The sequence below is a fragment of the Neodiprion fabricii genome, unplaced genomic scaffold (assembly GCF_021155785.1).
Source record: "Neodiprion fabricii isolate iyNeoFabr1 unplaced genomic scaffold, iyNeoFabr1.1 ptg000036l, whole genome shotgun sequence".
In the NCBI taxonomy this organism is placed as follows: Eukaryota; Metazoa; Arthropoda; class Insecta; order Hymenoptera; family Diprionidae; genus Neodiprion; species Neodiprion fabricii.
Window position 1 is genome coordinate 104,749 of NW_025791581.1, and position 18,916 is coordinate 123,664.

Sequence of the window (18,916 nt, forward strand, 5' to 3'; positions counted from 1 at the left end):
AATGTATAATATAAATCTCTTTATCTAATGAAAAAGTTTCAAACAAATGAACGTAGAAAAAAATTATAATAACAATAGTATACGCATGAAGTTGGCGGTGGGCCGAGATCCCGAAAACAAAACAAAAAGCAGCTAGGAAACCCTTTGACAGCTGTCATCGGCTGTTTATGACAAATATCTTCATAGGTATCTGTTTCTGACGCGCAAAAAATGACCATGCAAACGAAAATTATCAAGATGATTCCCGACGGGAATTGTCTTTATCGCGCATTGGCCGTATTGTGTATACGGCACTTAAGATCGACACGCAGAGGTGAGACTGAGTATCGTTTCAGATATAGTGGATAATTGGTCTACATTTGCGGGTTTTATTACAGGTAATGAGTCAAACGGTGCTGTGATTAGGTGACCTGGTGATTACAAATCACACATGAAGACAAATGGAATATATGGGGGAGAAGCAGAATTAGCTGCAGCTGCGGACATTTTTAAAATATGTTTAATCGTGTATCGCGAAGAACAAATTCATCCGCACCGGATCGGATCACAAAATGAAATACAATTCTCACTACTCTTTACCAGCGACGGAGACAGTGGACACTTTGATCTCTTGCAGAACCAAAATAAAATTCAGATAGTGAGTAATAAGTATGAAAAGTAACAATCAAATATTAGTAAATCTAAATACATCACCAAACAGTCAAAAGGACAGCCCGGATTCACGATGACAATGGAGAAAGAAGGAGTTTCAACCAGCAGACAAGGCGATGGAGACGGTGGATGGTCGGAAGTATTACAAAAGAAAGAGGAAAATAAAATTGTAAGTGCGAAGAACCAAATAAGCCATAGAATAATATCCATCAAATATTCGTATAACTAGGTGAAAGGACAACCAGGATCTATGTTAACCACAAAAGAAAGACGTGTTTTGCGGAGTGAACAGCAACGCAAATATAGAGAAAAAAATAATATAAAGAGGGTGATTTTGGAGAATAACGGGCAGAGCGGTAGCAAAAATAATTCAGCAAGTCAAGGAGATAGATCGATACCAATAGAGAAGGAACACCAATTTTCAACCAACGAATGGAAGCTTAGATTGATGAAAAAAAGAAAAGCAAGCATAGAAGGAATTGCAAGTGGATAGCAAGAGACAACGAGATCAAACGACAGACGAAAACGTGTGTCGACGACTTATAAGCAAGAATAACGTGTCGGAAATTCATGTTTGTGATGAAATATTAAGTGACAGTGATACGTTGAAATCGATGGAGAAGGAACTGTGTGTATTCAGCCAAACAATAGAAGATAACAGAGACAGGTTGGAATTAGACAGAAACAGAGAACGAGTGGAAGCAATGAACAGTGAATCAATCATTGCTGAGCATCGTTACAACGGGGATATTGAGAAAGGCACTTTTAAAACTGTAGAACAACTACACATGGGTGAAATGAACGTAAAATGTAAACATTGCAATGCAGAAAGGTTCAAATATGAAACAGGAAGGGTGGCAAATAATTGCTGTCATGGAGGAAAAATATTATTAACACCATTAACGGAATATCCTGATGTACTTCAACGTCTGCGAGAAGGGAATGACGAAGTATCAAGACACTTCAGACAACATATACGATCATATAATGACGCGTTTGCGTTTGCATCATTTAATCGTACCGTGGCAGATATGGGGAATTCAGGACCATATGTGATGAAAATAATCGGGGATGTGAGTTACAAAATATCTACAAATTTAGAGACCGCAAACAATAACTGAACGAGATATGGACAAATTCACATCTACGACGTACAAACTCAGCTAGCGCTGAGAGAAAATGATGCAAGAAGAGCAAATCTGTTAGAAATTATTGGTAGACTGATAATAGATATCAATCCTTATGCATCAAATTTTAAAACAACGTACGAGCGATTTGTTAAGGGAGAAAGCCTGGTGAGATTAAACTTTATAGCACTCAAGGAAGACGATAGACGGCGGTACAATGCGCCAACTTGTGGTGAGCTAGCAGCTCTGATCGTTTCAGATGACGGGGCAGTATCTGAAAATATAGAAGTACAAGTATTTCCAAAACAAGACCGTGCAGTTGGATATGTGCCGAGATATTCGCATCACGTTGATCCAATGACTTTTCCATTACTATTTCCGAGCGGTGATTTAGGATTGAGCTATAATATGAAACACGTAGGAACAAACAAGAAAATCTCTCCTGTTCAATATTATGGACATCGATTGGCCTTACGTCGAGGCGAAGCACAGAATCAGTTGTTGCGGAGCGGACGATTGACACAACACTATGTGATTCACGCATATCTCACAATTGAATCGCAGCGTTTATTGTTTTTAAGAAATAATCAGAAGCAATTGCGTGTAGAATGTTACAAAGGAATGACTGATCACATATCAAATAGTGAAGCGAATACGTCGGATCGAACAAGACTTGGGAACCAAATGATTTTACCATCATCATTTTCCGGCAGCATGCGACATATGCAACAGCAGTACCAAGATGCAATGGCAATAACAAGGAAAGTTGGACGACCGGATTTATTTATTACAATGACATGTAATCCTAAGTGGCCGGAAATATGTACGGTATTGAAAGATTTTCCTACAGGTACCACTGTAAATGACATTCCAACAATAGCTTGTCGAATATTCAACATGCGGCTACAACAGGCACTAAAGGAAATCGAAAGCGGTTCAGTATTTGGAAAGATTGAAGGATACGTTGTAAGCTCGTTGAAAAGTTTGTTAATTATTGAAAAATAATTCAATTATAATTCCATAAAAAATCAAGTCTATCTTAAAAATCATTCAATTTTAATTATAGGGCAACGCTCGGGGCGATTGTTAGGCACAACGCAGAAGATTAAGTTGACCGAAACCCGATTCCAACTAAGCATTAGGTACAACGCAGAAAATCAAACTGACCGAAACCCGATTTCAACTCATAAAGCTTTACCCCGCATCGAACCTACAAAATGGAGACCAGCTGTACAAAATAATGATTGCAAGAAAGCAATTTTTGAAACACAATTTCATGTAATCTTTGTGTTATTTCAATATAGAAAATCTATTTTACTTTTTCTTTTGTCTTTCATTTAATTAGCTTTATTCCTTCATAAAGTAAGTATAGGTTAACCTACGCATGTCAAGAAAGTACAAAGATCTCTAAAAACTTGATCAGCCGTAGCTTCTGCATTAATAACCAAGATCGGAGCTGATAAAGAAAAAAAGGTTTGTTTTATCAACCAATCCTCACGAACCTCATGAATAGCTTTGAGGAGCTCTAAAGAAATGTTCGATTCTTCTTCACGAAAACGGGAACTGACTCGAGCGAAAATAGTTTCTGGGGAAACTCGCAAATAAACAATTGAATCTACTCTGAGCTCAGACGAGCGAAAGCGAATATCGAAATTTTTCATCAATCAATGAAATTCGAAGTCAACTTCGAACTAAATTTAAAGTGAAAAATGTTAAATAAATTTATTTAAAAAAACAAAGAATTGATATCAATTATTTGTACTTATAAACCAGATGCAGTAGACTCTATATCTCTATACGTAGATATACGTAAAAAAATCTGAAAATAATGACTATAGCAAAATAAGTCGCCGGATGCAATTGGGGTTGCATGGCATCGGGAGTTTTGTACATGTGAGTGGATTCGTTTACGAAAATAATCTGAGCAGACCTACATAGGGAGCCAATAGCAATGTCGGGTTGATCGGAAGCAACCGACTAGACAATACGTAAGGAAATAGTGAGGCGCGAAGCGCTGAACAACGAGGCGCGCAGCGCCGAGTGCCCGAGGCGCGTAGCGCCGAGATGGGGTTGGCGCGCGAAACGCGCAGGGGCGAAGCCCCTAGTATATACAAATAAAAAAAAAAAAAAAATATATATATATATATATATATATGTGTGTGTATTTTGGTTTTCGTAAAGTTTACAGCGAATTCTGTTTACTAATGTTTGATTATATATATATGTGTGTGTATATATATATATATATACGTGTGTGTGTATATATATATGTGTATTATAATTTGCAATTTACTTTCAAAAAGATGGAAATTTCAAAAAAAAAATTTTTTTTACATTATTATAATTTTTTTAAATTATGTATAATTATTAGGAAAATCCTAAATATTTCTAATTATCCGCTTATTTTTTATTCTGTTTCATTTTTTTATAATTCCTTTCATTTATAATCATTTTTCATTTTATTACATTATTTACCTTAATTACCTTCATTTAAATTTCATTACATGGATGTATATTATGAATGTATTTAAAAAAATATATGTATATGTGTATATATATATATATATATATATATATATACATATATATATATATATATATATATAAATATATATATAAATACATATATACATGTATATGTATATATATATATACATATATATATACATAAATGTATATATGTATATTATAATTTTCAATTCATTTTAAAAAGAGGGAAATTGAAAGAAAAAAATTTTCTCACATTATTTCAATTTCTCAAAATTATGCATGATTATTAGGAAAATCCTGAATAATTATAATTATCCGCTCATTTTTTATTCTATTTCATTTTTTCATAATTTCTTTCATTCATAATCATATTTTATTTTATCACATGATTTACCTTCATTACCTACATTTATATTACATTATATGGATGTATAATATAAATATATGTAAATAAATGTATATATATATATATACATTGTACACACAATACACACAAACACATTGTACACAAATGTATATATATATATATATATTTAAGTTATAAGCGTGACTCTTATAACTTAAAAGGGTTGCGGAAATAATAATTCCTGAGTTCCAACGACTTGGGTTGATGTAGAAACGATACTAAAACATTATATTAACACCAATTACAAATAATTACATAAATAATAACAAAAATAATTATAACACTTATAGTCACCTAAATCAACAACAATGTCGGTTTTGACGATCGGGATTGTAGGCTTAGTTGACTGGTGAAAAGAATAATTTATAATATAATTTACAATATATTTTACTGAGCATTCACTATGACGCTAGTGGACGTCTCGAGCGCCTGTCAATCACTCCCCTCTCTCCCGAGGCGATGATTCCGCGATGGTCACTCTTGGTTATCCTCTCCGTAACCCGTTCAGCGTGTTTGTTGTTTTTCATAGATAAGTTTGGGTAAACAGGCCACAAACTTACATCCCCCCTTCCCGGAGAGGATTGGTTAGGATCTGGGACGGGTTGTGAATATGGGACCATTTTGCTTTTGTGAAAAATATTTACATCTTTTTTTCTTGTACCGATATCAATTTCATAAATGGATTTAGATATTTTTTTTGTAACTTTGAATGGTCCAGTTCGGACGGGATCTAATTTTTTTCTATTTAATTTATTCCCATTTTGTATATACACTTAGTCATTTTCGTTATATTCTATTGCATTTGTGTGAGTGTCGTAGTATAATTTATTCCTGTTATGCGATTTTATGGAATTTTCTAATGCTGTTGCTCTATTGACATCTAAATTTTCTTTTGTGTTTTCATTTAATCCCTTTGGAATTATTGACCTGTCCATTCCCGAGAGCAAATAGTTTGGTGAAAAACCTGTAGAGCTATGTACTGTATTGTTTTATTCACTTATGCATTGTTCGGCAATTGTTGTCCATGATTTATTTTGGTTTTCGTAAAGTTTACAGCGAATTCTGTTTACTAATGTTTGATTTGTACGCTCGTTTTGTCCATTGGAAAACGGACAATCTACCGCTGTGAAAATCAGTGTTATATTTTTTTCTTTCAAATATTTCTTGAATTCTTTGGAATATATCCCAGGATATTGGTCTGTCAGAACTGTTTGAATTTTACCTCTCTTTTCTATTATTTGGACTAGGTTTATAAAATCTTTTGCTATTTGTGTTTTTGAAGTGGAGATAAATGCATATCGAGTTAATTGATCTACCATTGAGTGCATGTACTTTTTTTGAGATTTATTTCCCGTGAAACCGCCTATTGTATCTAATGAAACTATTTCTAACGGCTTGGACGCAGGACCCAACTGCGACAATGGCGCCTCAAAGTTTCCAAATCTTGTTTTATTTTTGATACAAGTTTCGCATGATCTGCAGATCATTTTAATATGTTTGTGCATATTTTTAAAATAAAATATTGGTGTAATCGTAAGTGTCATCTGTTTAGTTCCAATGTGACCTTGTGACCCATGTAAGTTTTCAAGGGCTGCAATACCATATTCTTCTGTTAACCAGATCTTTTTCGTTTTGTTCAAGGTTTTGTATATTATATCATTTTCTTTACTACAATGTTTGTCCCACTTCAATTCTTTTTGGTTCTGTAAGATGTTTTGCATAGTTATGAAGTTGACGATTTGTATTTTAGAACCTTCATCATTTTTGTTTTCTGATAGAACCGGGTTTCTTGATAAGCAATCAGCCTCTGAATTATTTATGCCGGGATTATATTCGATATCAAATGTAAATTGTGAAATGTAATTTAATATGTGTAAAAGTTCTGTATCTTTGCAATTTTTTATGTTGAAATTACGTAAAGGTTCATGATCTGTGAATATTTTAAATTTTTGTCCTATTAAGTGATATTGCCAATATAAAATCGCCTCTTTGATTGCTAAACATTCAATAAATATAGCTCTTTTTATTTTTTGAGATTCTGACAACTTTCGCGAAAAATAGAAGACCGGTTTAAGTGTGTTATCTTCTTGAGGTTGTTTTAGTATTGCACCCACGCCTTCTAAACTAGCATCTGTATATATGAAAATTGGTTTAGTGGGGTCGAATATTGCTAGAATTGGTGCTTCACATAAACAACCCTTAACCTTATCAAAACTGTTTTGACATCTAGCGGACCAATCGAACTGCACATTTTTTCGCAAGAGATTGTGCAATGGATCCAAGATAATTGAGGATCTAGGAATATATTTCAGATAAAAATTTACTTTCCCCAGGAATTGTCTAACTTGTTTTTTTGTTTTCGGAATCGGAAAGTTTTTGATCGCTATTAAATTGTCATTAATCGGTTTTACACTATTGTTTGATATTGTGTGTCCTAGATACGTAACTTCTTTTTTAGCAAAACTGCATTTATTCGTGTTTAATTTCAAGCCTTGCTCATGTAAAACATCCAATGTTTGTTTAATATACTGTACGTGTTCATCGTAATTTTTCGAAAATATCAGAATATCATCGATATAATTAATTGCAAAGGTGTCTAAATTGTTGTTTCTAATTATGGTTGAAAGTATTCGTTGGAATATTGCTGGAGCCGATTGTAAACCAAAAGGAAGACACGCCCATTGCCAGTGACCGTGGTGTGTGACGAAAGCCGTTTTATATTTATCTTTCGCACGTAATGGTATTGACCAGAATGCTGAGTTGATATCTAACTTCGAGAAGTAAACACACCTCCCAACACGAGCAATCAGATCATCAATTCTAGGAAAGGGGTAACCTTCTGGTACTATGAGTTTATTTAGTTCGCGATAATCAATACATAGTCGCGATTTTTTGTCTTCATCTTTCTTGTGTACTAAGGTCACTGGTGAGGCATATGGACTATACGACTCCTCGATCAATCCTAATTCCAATAATTTCTTTATTTGAAATTCTATTTCTAATTTATCGGGAATAGAGCACTTATATGGTTTTCTCGATATGTACTTATTTTCCGTTAATTTTATTCTTGCTTCGAAGTTTCTGACTGTACCTATATCGAACTTTTCCTTGGCGAAGACTGAATCGTATTTATTTAACACACCATTCAGACTATCTTCGTTATGGTTCGAAGCATAGTTTATTTTAACGCAATCAAAACTTTGGTTCGAACTTATATTTTGAGAAATTTCAAGATTTTCGTTTTGACGCAATCGGAATGATTTCATACAATCCAAGCCAAGCAACAGATCTTCTTCAAATAAATCATTTTTCATTATTAGGAATGGCGCTACTTTTTCTATTTCAAATATCTTTAATTTCAAAAATACCCTTCCATTCGTACTTGCTACGCCGCCCATTGTTCTTATTGTTGAGCCCCCACTCATAGGGATATTCATTTTTAATTTTTTGTAAAATGCATAATTAATCAAGGACACATTGGCTCCTGAATCGTAAAGAGCAACTGCCTTTTCATTACAATTTACGGTAACATGTAGTCTTATAAGTGGGAGGCTATCTAGTTTTTTGATTCGGCAGATTTGATAATCGCTGATCTTGCATTTCTGCAAATTTCCTCTGGATGGAATCTATTTTTATATCCGGCTTTGTCGCAAATACGACATGGATCGAACTTTCGATTTTGCTTATTTATTTCTATACGTGAGCTGTTATTGTTTGATATTGGTTGAAGTTGACTCAGACTAGACATTAAATTTTCTGTCGTTTTCAATTCACGTTTATGAAGGTGTGATCGAACAAATTTTGGCAGGGCAATAACGATAAAATTTATTTGTGAACTGACGCCTAATTCTGGATCTGCATCTATTAATAGGTTTCTCTTTTTTAATGCAAAATCTAAATATGGTCCACTTATCCAACGAAAAGAGTAAGCGTATTCGACCTCTGACCACGATTTTTCCCCGAATGTTTCCAGAAAGGAACTTTCCCAAAGGCTGGTCCTTCTAAAACTAGTTTCAGAACCTCGGGGAATTGATTTTCTTCCACTTTAAATCTTTCACATTCAAGAACAAATAAAGTGAGCCATGATTTTGCGTTCTGATTTCTGTTTGAAAATTTTTCTAATAAAATGCCCTTCGAAATCGATTGGATCGGGGTTTCACGTGCCGGAACTGTTAAACTGGATGAGTTTGGAGTGGGTTGGGGGGTTTCTATTTCCTCCAGGTAATGATCGTTGAACACTACATTACCCTCCTCATCGAAGTATAACCTTTGCAGATGCGCGTCCAGTGAGACGATAGCTTTTCTCTGCTTCCCTCTTTTATCCAGACTCTTGATAATTCCTTTGACCACTGGTAATTTGGCCAGCTCAGCATGGTTCGAAATCGGTTGATCTTTTTGTTCAATAGAAAAAATTTGTTCCTGTTCCAATACTTGGATGGCTTTAACCTTGATGACGGTCGTCTTGGCATCCCAGGCTTCTGCGGCGAACTGGAATTTGACCTTGACCTTCTCCGTTTTGTTGTTGATTTTTAAGTTATGAGCGTGACTCTTATAACTTAAAAGGGTTGCGGAAATAATAATTCCTGAGTCTCAACGACTTGGGTTGATGTAGAAACGATACTAAAACATAATATTAACTCCAATCACAAATAATTACATAAATAATGACATAAATAATTATAACACTTATAGTCACCTAAATCAACAACAATGTCGGTTTTGACGATCGGGTTTGTAGGCTTAGTTGACTGGTAAAAAGAATAATTTGTAATATAATTTACAATATATTTTACTGAGCATTCACTATGACGCTAGTGGATGTCTCGAGCGCCTGTCAATCACTCCCCTCTCTCCCCAGGCGATGATTCCGCGATGGTCACTCTTGGTTATCCTTTCCGTAACCCGTTCAGCGTGTTTGTTGTTTTTCATAGATAAGTTTGGGTAAACAGGCCACAAACTTACATATATATATATATATATATATGAATATATACATATGTATATTATAATTTTCAATTTACTTTTAAGAAGAGAGAAACTGAAAGAGAAAAAATTTTTCTCACATGATTTGAATTTTTTTAAATTATGTATAATTATTGGGAAAGTCCTAAATATTTCTAATCATCCGCTTATTTTTTATTCTATTTCATTTTTTCATAATTTCTCCCATTTATAATCATTTTTTATTTTATTACATTATTTACCTTGATTACCTTCATTTATATTCCATTATATGGATGTATATTATGAATGTATGTAAAAAAATATATGTATATGTGTATACATATATATATGTATATATATATATATACCTATATATCTATATTTATATATACATATATATGTGTATATGAATATATTTATGTATATTATAATTTTCAATTTACTTTTAAAAAGAGGAAAATTGGAAACAAAAATTTTTCTCACATTATCTCAATTTTTTAAAATTATGCATAATTATTAGAAAAATCCTAAATATTTTTAATTATTTGCTTATTTTTTATTTTATTTCATTTTTTTATAATTTTTTCTATTCACAATCATTTTTCATTTTATGACGTTATTTACCTCAATTACCGTCATTTATATTCTATTATATTAATGTATAATACAAATATATATGAATATATATATATATATACATATATATACATATGTATATATGAATATATATATATGTATATTATGATTTTCAATATACTTTTAATAAGAGGGAAATTGAAAAAAAAAAAAAATTTTCTCACATTATTTCAATTTTTGAAAATTATGTATAATTATTAGAAAAATCCTAAATATTTCTAATCATCCGCTTACTTCTTATTCTATTTCATTTTCTCATAATTTCTCTCATTTATAATCATTTTTTATTTTATTACATTATTCGCCTTAATTGCCTTCATTTATATTCCATTATACGGATGTATATTATAAATGTATGTAGAAAAGTATATGTATATATGTATGTATATATATATATATATATATATATATATATATATATATATACATATATGTATTTATGAATATATATATGTATATTATAATTTTCAATTCACTTTTGAAAAGAGGAAAATTGAAAAAAAAAAGTTTTTTTCCACAATATTTCAATTTTTCAAAATTATGTATAATTATTAAAAAAATCCTGAATATTTTTAAATATTTGCGTATTTTTCATTTTATTCTGTTTTTTCATAATTTTTTCCATTCAAAATCATTTTTTATTTTATTACATTATTTACCTCAATTACCTTCATTTAAATTCTATTTTCTTATTGTATGATATGAATATATATACATATATACGTACATATATATACATATGTGTATTATAATTTTCAATTTACTTTCAAGAAGAGAGAAACTGAAAAAAAAAAATTTATCTCACATTATTTCAATTTTTTAAAATTATGTATAATTATTGGAAAAATCCTAAATATTTCTAATCGTCCGTTATTTTTTATTCCATTTCATTTTTTCATAATTTCTTTCATTCGTAATCATTTTTTGTTTTATTACATTATTTACCTCAATTACCTTCATCTATATTTTATTATATTAGTGTATAATATGAATATATATAAATACATATATGCATACATATATATATATATATATATATATATATGTATATATGAATGTATATATGTATATTATAATTTTTAATATACTTCTGAAAAGAGGGAAATTGGAGAAAAAAATTTTTTTCTCACATTATTTTAATTTTTGAGAATTATGTATAATTATTAGGAAAATCCTGAATATTTCTAATCATCCGCTCATTTTTTATTCTATTTCATTTATTTATAATTTCTTTCATTTATAATCATTTTTCATTTTATTACGTTATTTACCTTAATTACCTTCGTTTATATTTCATTATATGAATGTATATTATGAATGTATGTAAAAAAATATATGTATGTATGTATATATATGTATATATATATATATATATACATATATATATATATATATATATATATATATATATATATATGTATTTATATATATATTATATATATAAATTATATATATATATATATATTGTATATATATATAATTATATACAGGGTGTCCCTAAATTGCCTCCCACGGACTAGCCAGCGTGATACCTCGTTAAAATCCGACCGAGAATTTTTTTTCCGGAAGCTCGTCCGACGCATAGTTTTTGAATTATAAGCGATAGCGCTAGGCCAATCAGAGTGCACCATTTCATCTAGATGTGCCGCCACGGAAATTGCTGTTTTGTTCGCCTGGGTGAATTATTATTATTCGGTTACAAAGTAAATATCGGCACCTCCCCTCACTCGCTGTTGTACCCCTACTCGAGTGCTGACCTCGGTATTGTTGCCGCGGCACACGCTGCCGGCCGCACATCCACGGACGCACACTTGTGTGTGTGAAACAAGCGAATGCCCAGCTACGCAATACTACGAAACACACATCTACGAGTGAAAATAAAAATAAATCTCGAAATAAATCAGCGGATTTAAGATTTAATGTTATAAAATACTCCGAATCATCGTACCGTGATAACGGAGGTACGTGAATATCACTGTCAACGAATTGACGCGCTCGTCACATCTTCCATAATTACTCACCCAATCAAACTGGCTCAAAATCGTCAAAATAATGTTGAATTGAATTATTTAATTTAGTTTCACAGAAAAATCGGAAAAAAATTGACGAAATTTTTAGGTATTGACGTGAATTGGGGTAAGTTATCGAGAATTCTTGCGAAAAAAACTAATTCAATCGAATTGAATGAATTAATTTGAACTAACGGAAGAAACAACAAGGAATTAATTGAAATTATTCAGATATTCACTAGAATCAAAGTGTATTACCGAGAATTGATGGTAGAAGTACTGCATTAATTGAATTGAAAGAATTCACTCGAATAAAGTTGAATTTAGTTGAATTAATCTAAATTAACAGAATTGTGTTGAATCAAATGAATTATTCTGATTGTTTCAACCTGCGGAATTAATGTGGCAAACAAATGTTAAGTTATTTCCCCCTCGACTTATACCTTGCCTGAGCTTATTCGTGGATTGTCGACTGTCGATAAAAGATCTTATGAAATCACCGTATCGATACGAACGACAAATCAGCTAAACTTCGGGTGACGATTGATTTCTTATTTAGACGCAGTGATTAAGTATGCGAGGATTCGTCGTTACGTACGTATAGCAGGTATTCCGTATACCCACCAAATTACAGACTCTACGAGCCTGACTATTTTACATTTCATCAGTTAAATTGTTGTGACAATCGTCACATGAAAGAAAGGCTGATTTTCATTCAATAATTTATCAGCCCAATTCAACTGTCCTTTGTTAATTTTTCAAGCTACTTCGTGAACGTGAACTTTCGTATCGTAAGAAAAACTCATACAAACTCAGTGATGTGAAATTATTATTTCAACGATTTTGTATAGTATTTATCTGTTTTTCGTCTTTCGTTTTTTCTCACGGTGGTTTTATCAAATCTAAATAATTTTATCGTAATCACGATAGAATATCGTTGGTCCGGCCCTTGATTAGCCGAGGCTCCGGGGTATAAATAATGCCATAAAATAAGGCACCGACTCGTTAGATTGGTCCGCATCAGTCGAGTAGTCCAGTCGGAACCCACATGACTTCATTCGACAAGGAACTAAGACTCGGCAATTTTTTGACTGGTTAACTAGATCTGTAAGTTTGCCCTACAAAATGATTCCAAATATGCCGACAATTTTTTCTAGATATTTCAAAATTCCGTAATTCAGCGTGGTTTTTTTTTTTTTGCTCATTTTAGAAAAAAACGGTTCCCACACGGTTGTCCATCGTATTGCCCTCAAATTAGACTTATACGAAAATCACAAATCATTGTTAGTTTACTTGTGAATTGCCGCTAGGCACAGACATCGAGCATGTTGTTTAATTGCTGTCATAAATTCAGTGAATTTTCAATGCCATATCCTGAAACTCATCCGACGTGTAGAACAATCTTTTCATGATATTCTAGTTCTGATTCGATGTTTTAATGTAGGTAGCAACGAGGAAAATAATAATGGTATTATGAGCGTTTGTTCTTTACAATCTAGTTTGTTATTGCAAATTTGTTGAACGCATTTTTTTTTAATTCCAGCTTGTTTTTTATTCCAGAACGTAACGCAGTACGCAAATTATTACGTGTGAGTGCACGTTCAAACCACGCGTTCGACTTTACCCTTATCTTGCGGTCATGCCAATAAAATACTGAAAAATGACAGTTACCAATTTTTTTTACCACTGACACACCATTGCGAAAAAATTAAAAAAATTACGGAAAATCACATCACAGCAAATATTTATACCGTAAAAAAAAGAAACTGATGCCTATCTAAAATCCACCGGAAACCGGCGATCTGAATGTTCAAAAATTTTTAGAAGATGAAATTTCTTAAAGGAAAATCCAAATAAAATTCTCGGTATGTACACATGGCTGGTGGGTCTGTGTTTTTATTCCAAATATTCTGAGTAGCAATATCGGAGTCATCGTGAAAAAACTGAAAATCACGTTTTATGCGCCAACTTCAAGCTAAATGGAGCTAGCAGGGTAAAATTTCGTATGGGTCAGTCACTTACCACACTGAGAGAAATTTTTAGCTCCGATTACCGCTCAGTTTTTAACTATTTTCATTTTTTACCACAATCGAAAAATATTATAGTTCTGGGTAGAAAATGAAAATTACTTTTCTAGCTGTGACCAGAAAGTTTAGTATCCGTTACTATTCTTTTTCATTGCGATCACTGTTACTACATTTTCTTGTAACTGTTGTCAAAATTTAATGCTTTGTGCAACAATAAATTGACTCTAAAGCCTTGTTCAACTAAAAAAGTACAGTAAACCGAAGAAATTCATTTTGCGTTGCGATTACCAAAAAAAGGATCGACAATAGCGCCAAAGGATTACGTGTACCTCGTTCTTCGTAATTCCAACAATATTCAAACAGTTTTTTTTTTAACGATACCTGTTTCACTGATTTCATCTAGTTACTATAACAAATTACATTTTTGTCAGTGCACCACAAATTCGCAGAATTCGTTTCGAGAGAGGGCACTTTCGCATGCTTAATCAACTATGCCGTTCACAATACATTACCCACGCGAAAGTGTGGCCGAATAAAAAGTTTGTTAGTCTTAACAGAATATTTCAGCATTTTTTTTTTTTTTTTTTAATTTGCAATCAAATTTTCATAACTCTTCACTCTTCTTAACTTGGTTGGAAGAACGCAAAAGCATTTTTCGAGTCCATTAAATTATGTAGTATTGTATAAAATTCGGTAGGCATTTGTTATACTGTATTTGGAATTCACTGAACATACTGCTGAATTTACCTGACAAGTTTACAAAGGAATTCGATTACAGTCCGTTAAAATAAAAAATCTCTAGTAGCAAAAGTAATCGGTATTTATCTCTATTAATTTCACTGTACAATTTAGAAGAAAATACTGTACGTGGCCCGTCCGTGAAATGTTTTTGACTCGTACGATGATTTCAATACGAACTAAAGGTGCGAGCCGTTTAACTCGTTCTGGCGCGTACGGAAATCTTCGTTCTAGCCCTAAAAACACCTACTTTACGGGCATGCCTCTAAAAGTACTATTGAAGGTAAGATCGTCGGCTGCCTGGCTCCACTGGTCGCCGATAAATGACCATAGACTGGAGCTGTAAAAACAATTGCCATCACGAAACATCGGGATTCGTAAGAGTCATTCTCAGGTAAAAGAGAAGCTTGATTCTGTGTCAGAGTCACATAATGATTATTTTTTAGGTGTTGAATTCTCGTCCACCGATGACGTGATGTATAAAAAACGGACTATTGCTTCTCTCCGAAACAGCTACTATTGTGTTATTGTAGTTCGAGAACCGAGAAAAAAATTTAAAAAAAACCCTATTACCGTTTTACAAATTCTATCTTTGAAGCGAATTAAGATATCATCAGACCCTCAGATGTTTATTTTTCATGTGCGTCATGAAATCAAGAGCCCTGGGAAATAATGATCGGCCACGGTGTTTCGATTTTTCACCGAAAAGATCATTTTCGTGTTCGTACCGAGCTGTGCTTTTTCATACATAATTTCGCATGAAAAAAGGGTGCTGCGGCACCCTTTTACTGCGGTAAAAGCGAACAAAAAAAATTAAAAATTTCGAAATATCTGCTGGATGACTTACAATTAATTTTTTATTTTCATTAAAAATATCGTCAAAGTAGTACCCCACGGTCGGAAAGAGAAACATCACGAAATTTTTGGCAGATTATTAATAATTCATTCACTTAACACGTATTTTTTATTGGACAACGCGTTAGGAATTTATATTAGATAACCCACCAAAACCTTCATAACATTTTTTTCAACTGTAGAGTACGTCTTTGATGATAAATTATGAATGGGAAAAGAAACGTAACTCGATGTGACAATCAAACACGATATTCGATGAACAAATCTCATTTTTCTCCCACTCCTAATCACGAAAAAACGCTGTACCTTAATTCTGGCAACGTAAGTTCTATTAAGTTCGATGAATCGATGATATCACAGTTACGAAATGAAAAATATCGGATGGCACTCTCGTTCATCTTCGTTACTTATGATGACCAATCCGTCTTTGCAAAATTATTTTGTGGCTCTGAAAAGTGCCGTTTTGTATTTGGCTCTAAAAAGTGCCGATTTTGATGACTCCTCACCGGTGCAGAAATTGTTCAAAATGTCCCCCGTTTTCTCGGAGGCAAAGCCTACAACGTTGGACCAGCTGGCCAATTGCTGCGCGAACGATTTCCGGCGTCACCGTCGCCGTTGCCTCAACGATTTTTACCTCCAGGGCTTCCAAAGAATTCGGTGGATCCTTATAGACGAATTCCTTTATCAGACCCCAAAGGCAATAATCTAGAGGATTCAGATCGGGTGATCTCGGTGGCCAAGCGATGGGACCCCCACGGCCTATCCACCTATCCGGAAATCGTTCATTCAGAAATTGACGAGTCCGGGCACTGAAATGTGCCGGAGCACCGTCATGTTGAAACAACATTTCCGCTCGCCGTTCAAGCGGGCGGTCTTCGAGAAGATCTGGAATCCGATCTTCCAAAAACTGTCGATAGGTTTCACCGTCTAGTCTTGCGGGTAAAACGCAGAGACCGATCTGTAACAAGAATTACCCTCTATCAAATTGTTGCATAATAAATCCATAATGCTCGTCGAATCATTGATTAGTTTTGACTAATATTTAATATGAATCATACATATGTCATGATTTTACTGATTTACCGAGGTTGTTTGTCTCAACATCAGTAAAACGGATCTTTACTGAATTTTTTAAAATCAAGCCAACGAGACGATAAAAATTTATAATATCTGTATTCGAGCATTATCGAGTAAGCTTACCAACTCGTCGTCGATCATGCCACCCCACACGTTCAGGCTCCAACGAATCTGATTTCTACACTCCCGAATATCATGCGGGTTTTCTTCGGCCCAATTGTAAATATTATGGCAGTTAAATACTCCATCCCGATCAAAATCTGACTCGTCTGTAAATAAAATATTAAAAACGAATAACGGGTCCGCTTCGCTTTGTTCCAAAACCCATGTGCAAAATATCCGTCTCGCGGCACGGTCGGGCCCGTGCAAGGCTTGCACCTTCTGCGTATGGTAAGGACGCAAATCGTTTGATCTTAACACGCGATGGACGGTCGAGTTATCCGTTTGGTACTCCGCTGCCAAACCACGTGTACTTTTATCGGGCGTCCTTGCCACATCCTCCAGAATTCGTTCTTCAAACTGTACCGTCCGTCTTGATCTCGGACGTCCTGCGTTTGATCGGTTGCGGACAAAGGTGCCAGTTTCTAATAAACTCCTTTCCAATCGTCTGAAAGTTTTCGCATCCGGATGTCGTCTTACTGGATATCGAACCGCGTACTCACGAGCTGCTGCCCCCGCGACGTTGTTGCACGCTCCCATCGTCAGTACCATATCATACATTTCACGATTAGAATACTCCATTGTTTAATAAAGAAGTTATTGGCTCTGAAAAGTGCCGGTTTTCAAGAGTTTATTGTTACTTGTATACGCGAGCGAGGCTAATAACAATATGACCCAATTTCGCAGTTGGAAGCGCGTTGTTTATAACAACTGACTTCCGAGTTGCTATGCAGTCGCATGAGATTTTCTACACAAAGGGTGTGAAATAAATACGAGTTCGATAAAATACGAAATACTTTGAACTTATTTCAGCGGTATTAAATGACATATTTCTTGAAATCATCAATTGATGATCTAAATAATCAGTAAATACTGATCATTTGAGTTCTTGGTAAATCATGTTCCTGCTAGATTTTTGTCTGTTCACAAAGTTACACTCAATAAATTATTCCTAAATAATCTAGGTTTGTTCAGTCTGTCTTCTCTTACCAGTTTAGCAAGCGAATGATGTACCAGCAAATCAGGAAACTAAACGGGTCTGCTACTATTTCGTATTTTATCGAACTCGTATTTATTTCACACCCTTTGTGTAGAAAATCTCATGCGACTGCATAGCAACTCGGAAGTCAGTTGTTATAAACAACGCGCTTCCAACTGCGAAATTGGGTCATATTGTTATTAGCCTCGCTCGCGTATACAAGTAACAATAAACTCTTGAAAACCGGCACTTTTCAGAGCCAATAACTTCTTTATTAAACAATGGAGTATTCTAATCGTGAAATGTATGATATGGTACTGACGATGGGAGCGTGCAACAACGTCGCGGGGGCAGCAGCTCGTGAGTACGCGGTTCGATATCCAGTAAGACGACATCCGGATGCGAAAACTTTCAGACGATTGGAAAGGAGTTTATTAGAAACTGGCACCTTTGTCCGCAACCGATCAAACGCAGGACGTCCGAGATCAAGACGGACGGTACAGTTTGAAGAACGAATTCTGGAGGATGTGGCAAGGACGCCCGATAAAAGTACACGTGGTTTGGCAGCGGAGTACCAAACGGATAACTCGACCGTCCATCGCGTGTTAAGATCAAACGATTTGCGTCCTTACCATACGCAGAAGGTGCAAGCCTTGCACGGGCCCGACCGTGCCGCGAGACGGATATTTTGCACATGGGTTTTGGAACAAAGCGAAGCGGACCCGTTATTCGTTTTTAATATTTTATTTACAGACGAGTCAGATTTTGATCGGGATGGAGTATTTAACTGCCATAATATTTACAATTGGGCCGAAGAA

The 18,916-nt window shown here is 34.0% G+C and overlaps 1 protein-coding gene across 1 annotated transcript; it reads left to right on the plus strand.

Annotated features, from left to right (window-relative positions):
• Positions 1–1,265: 1,265 nt before the first annotated feature.
• On the plus strand, positions 1,266–2,868 carry LOC124187277. Its single transcript, XM_046579668.1, has 3 exons — positions 1,266–1,724; positions 1,815–2,744; positions 2,845–2,868. Exons 1-3 carry the CDS (start codon positions 1,266–1,268, stop codon positions 2,866–2,868), a joined length of 1,413 nt encoding a protein of 470 aa, XP_046435624.1.
• Positions 2,869–18,916: the final 16,048 nt, after the last annotated feature.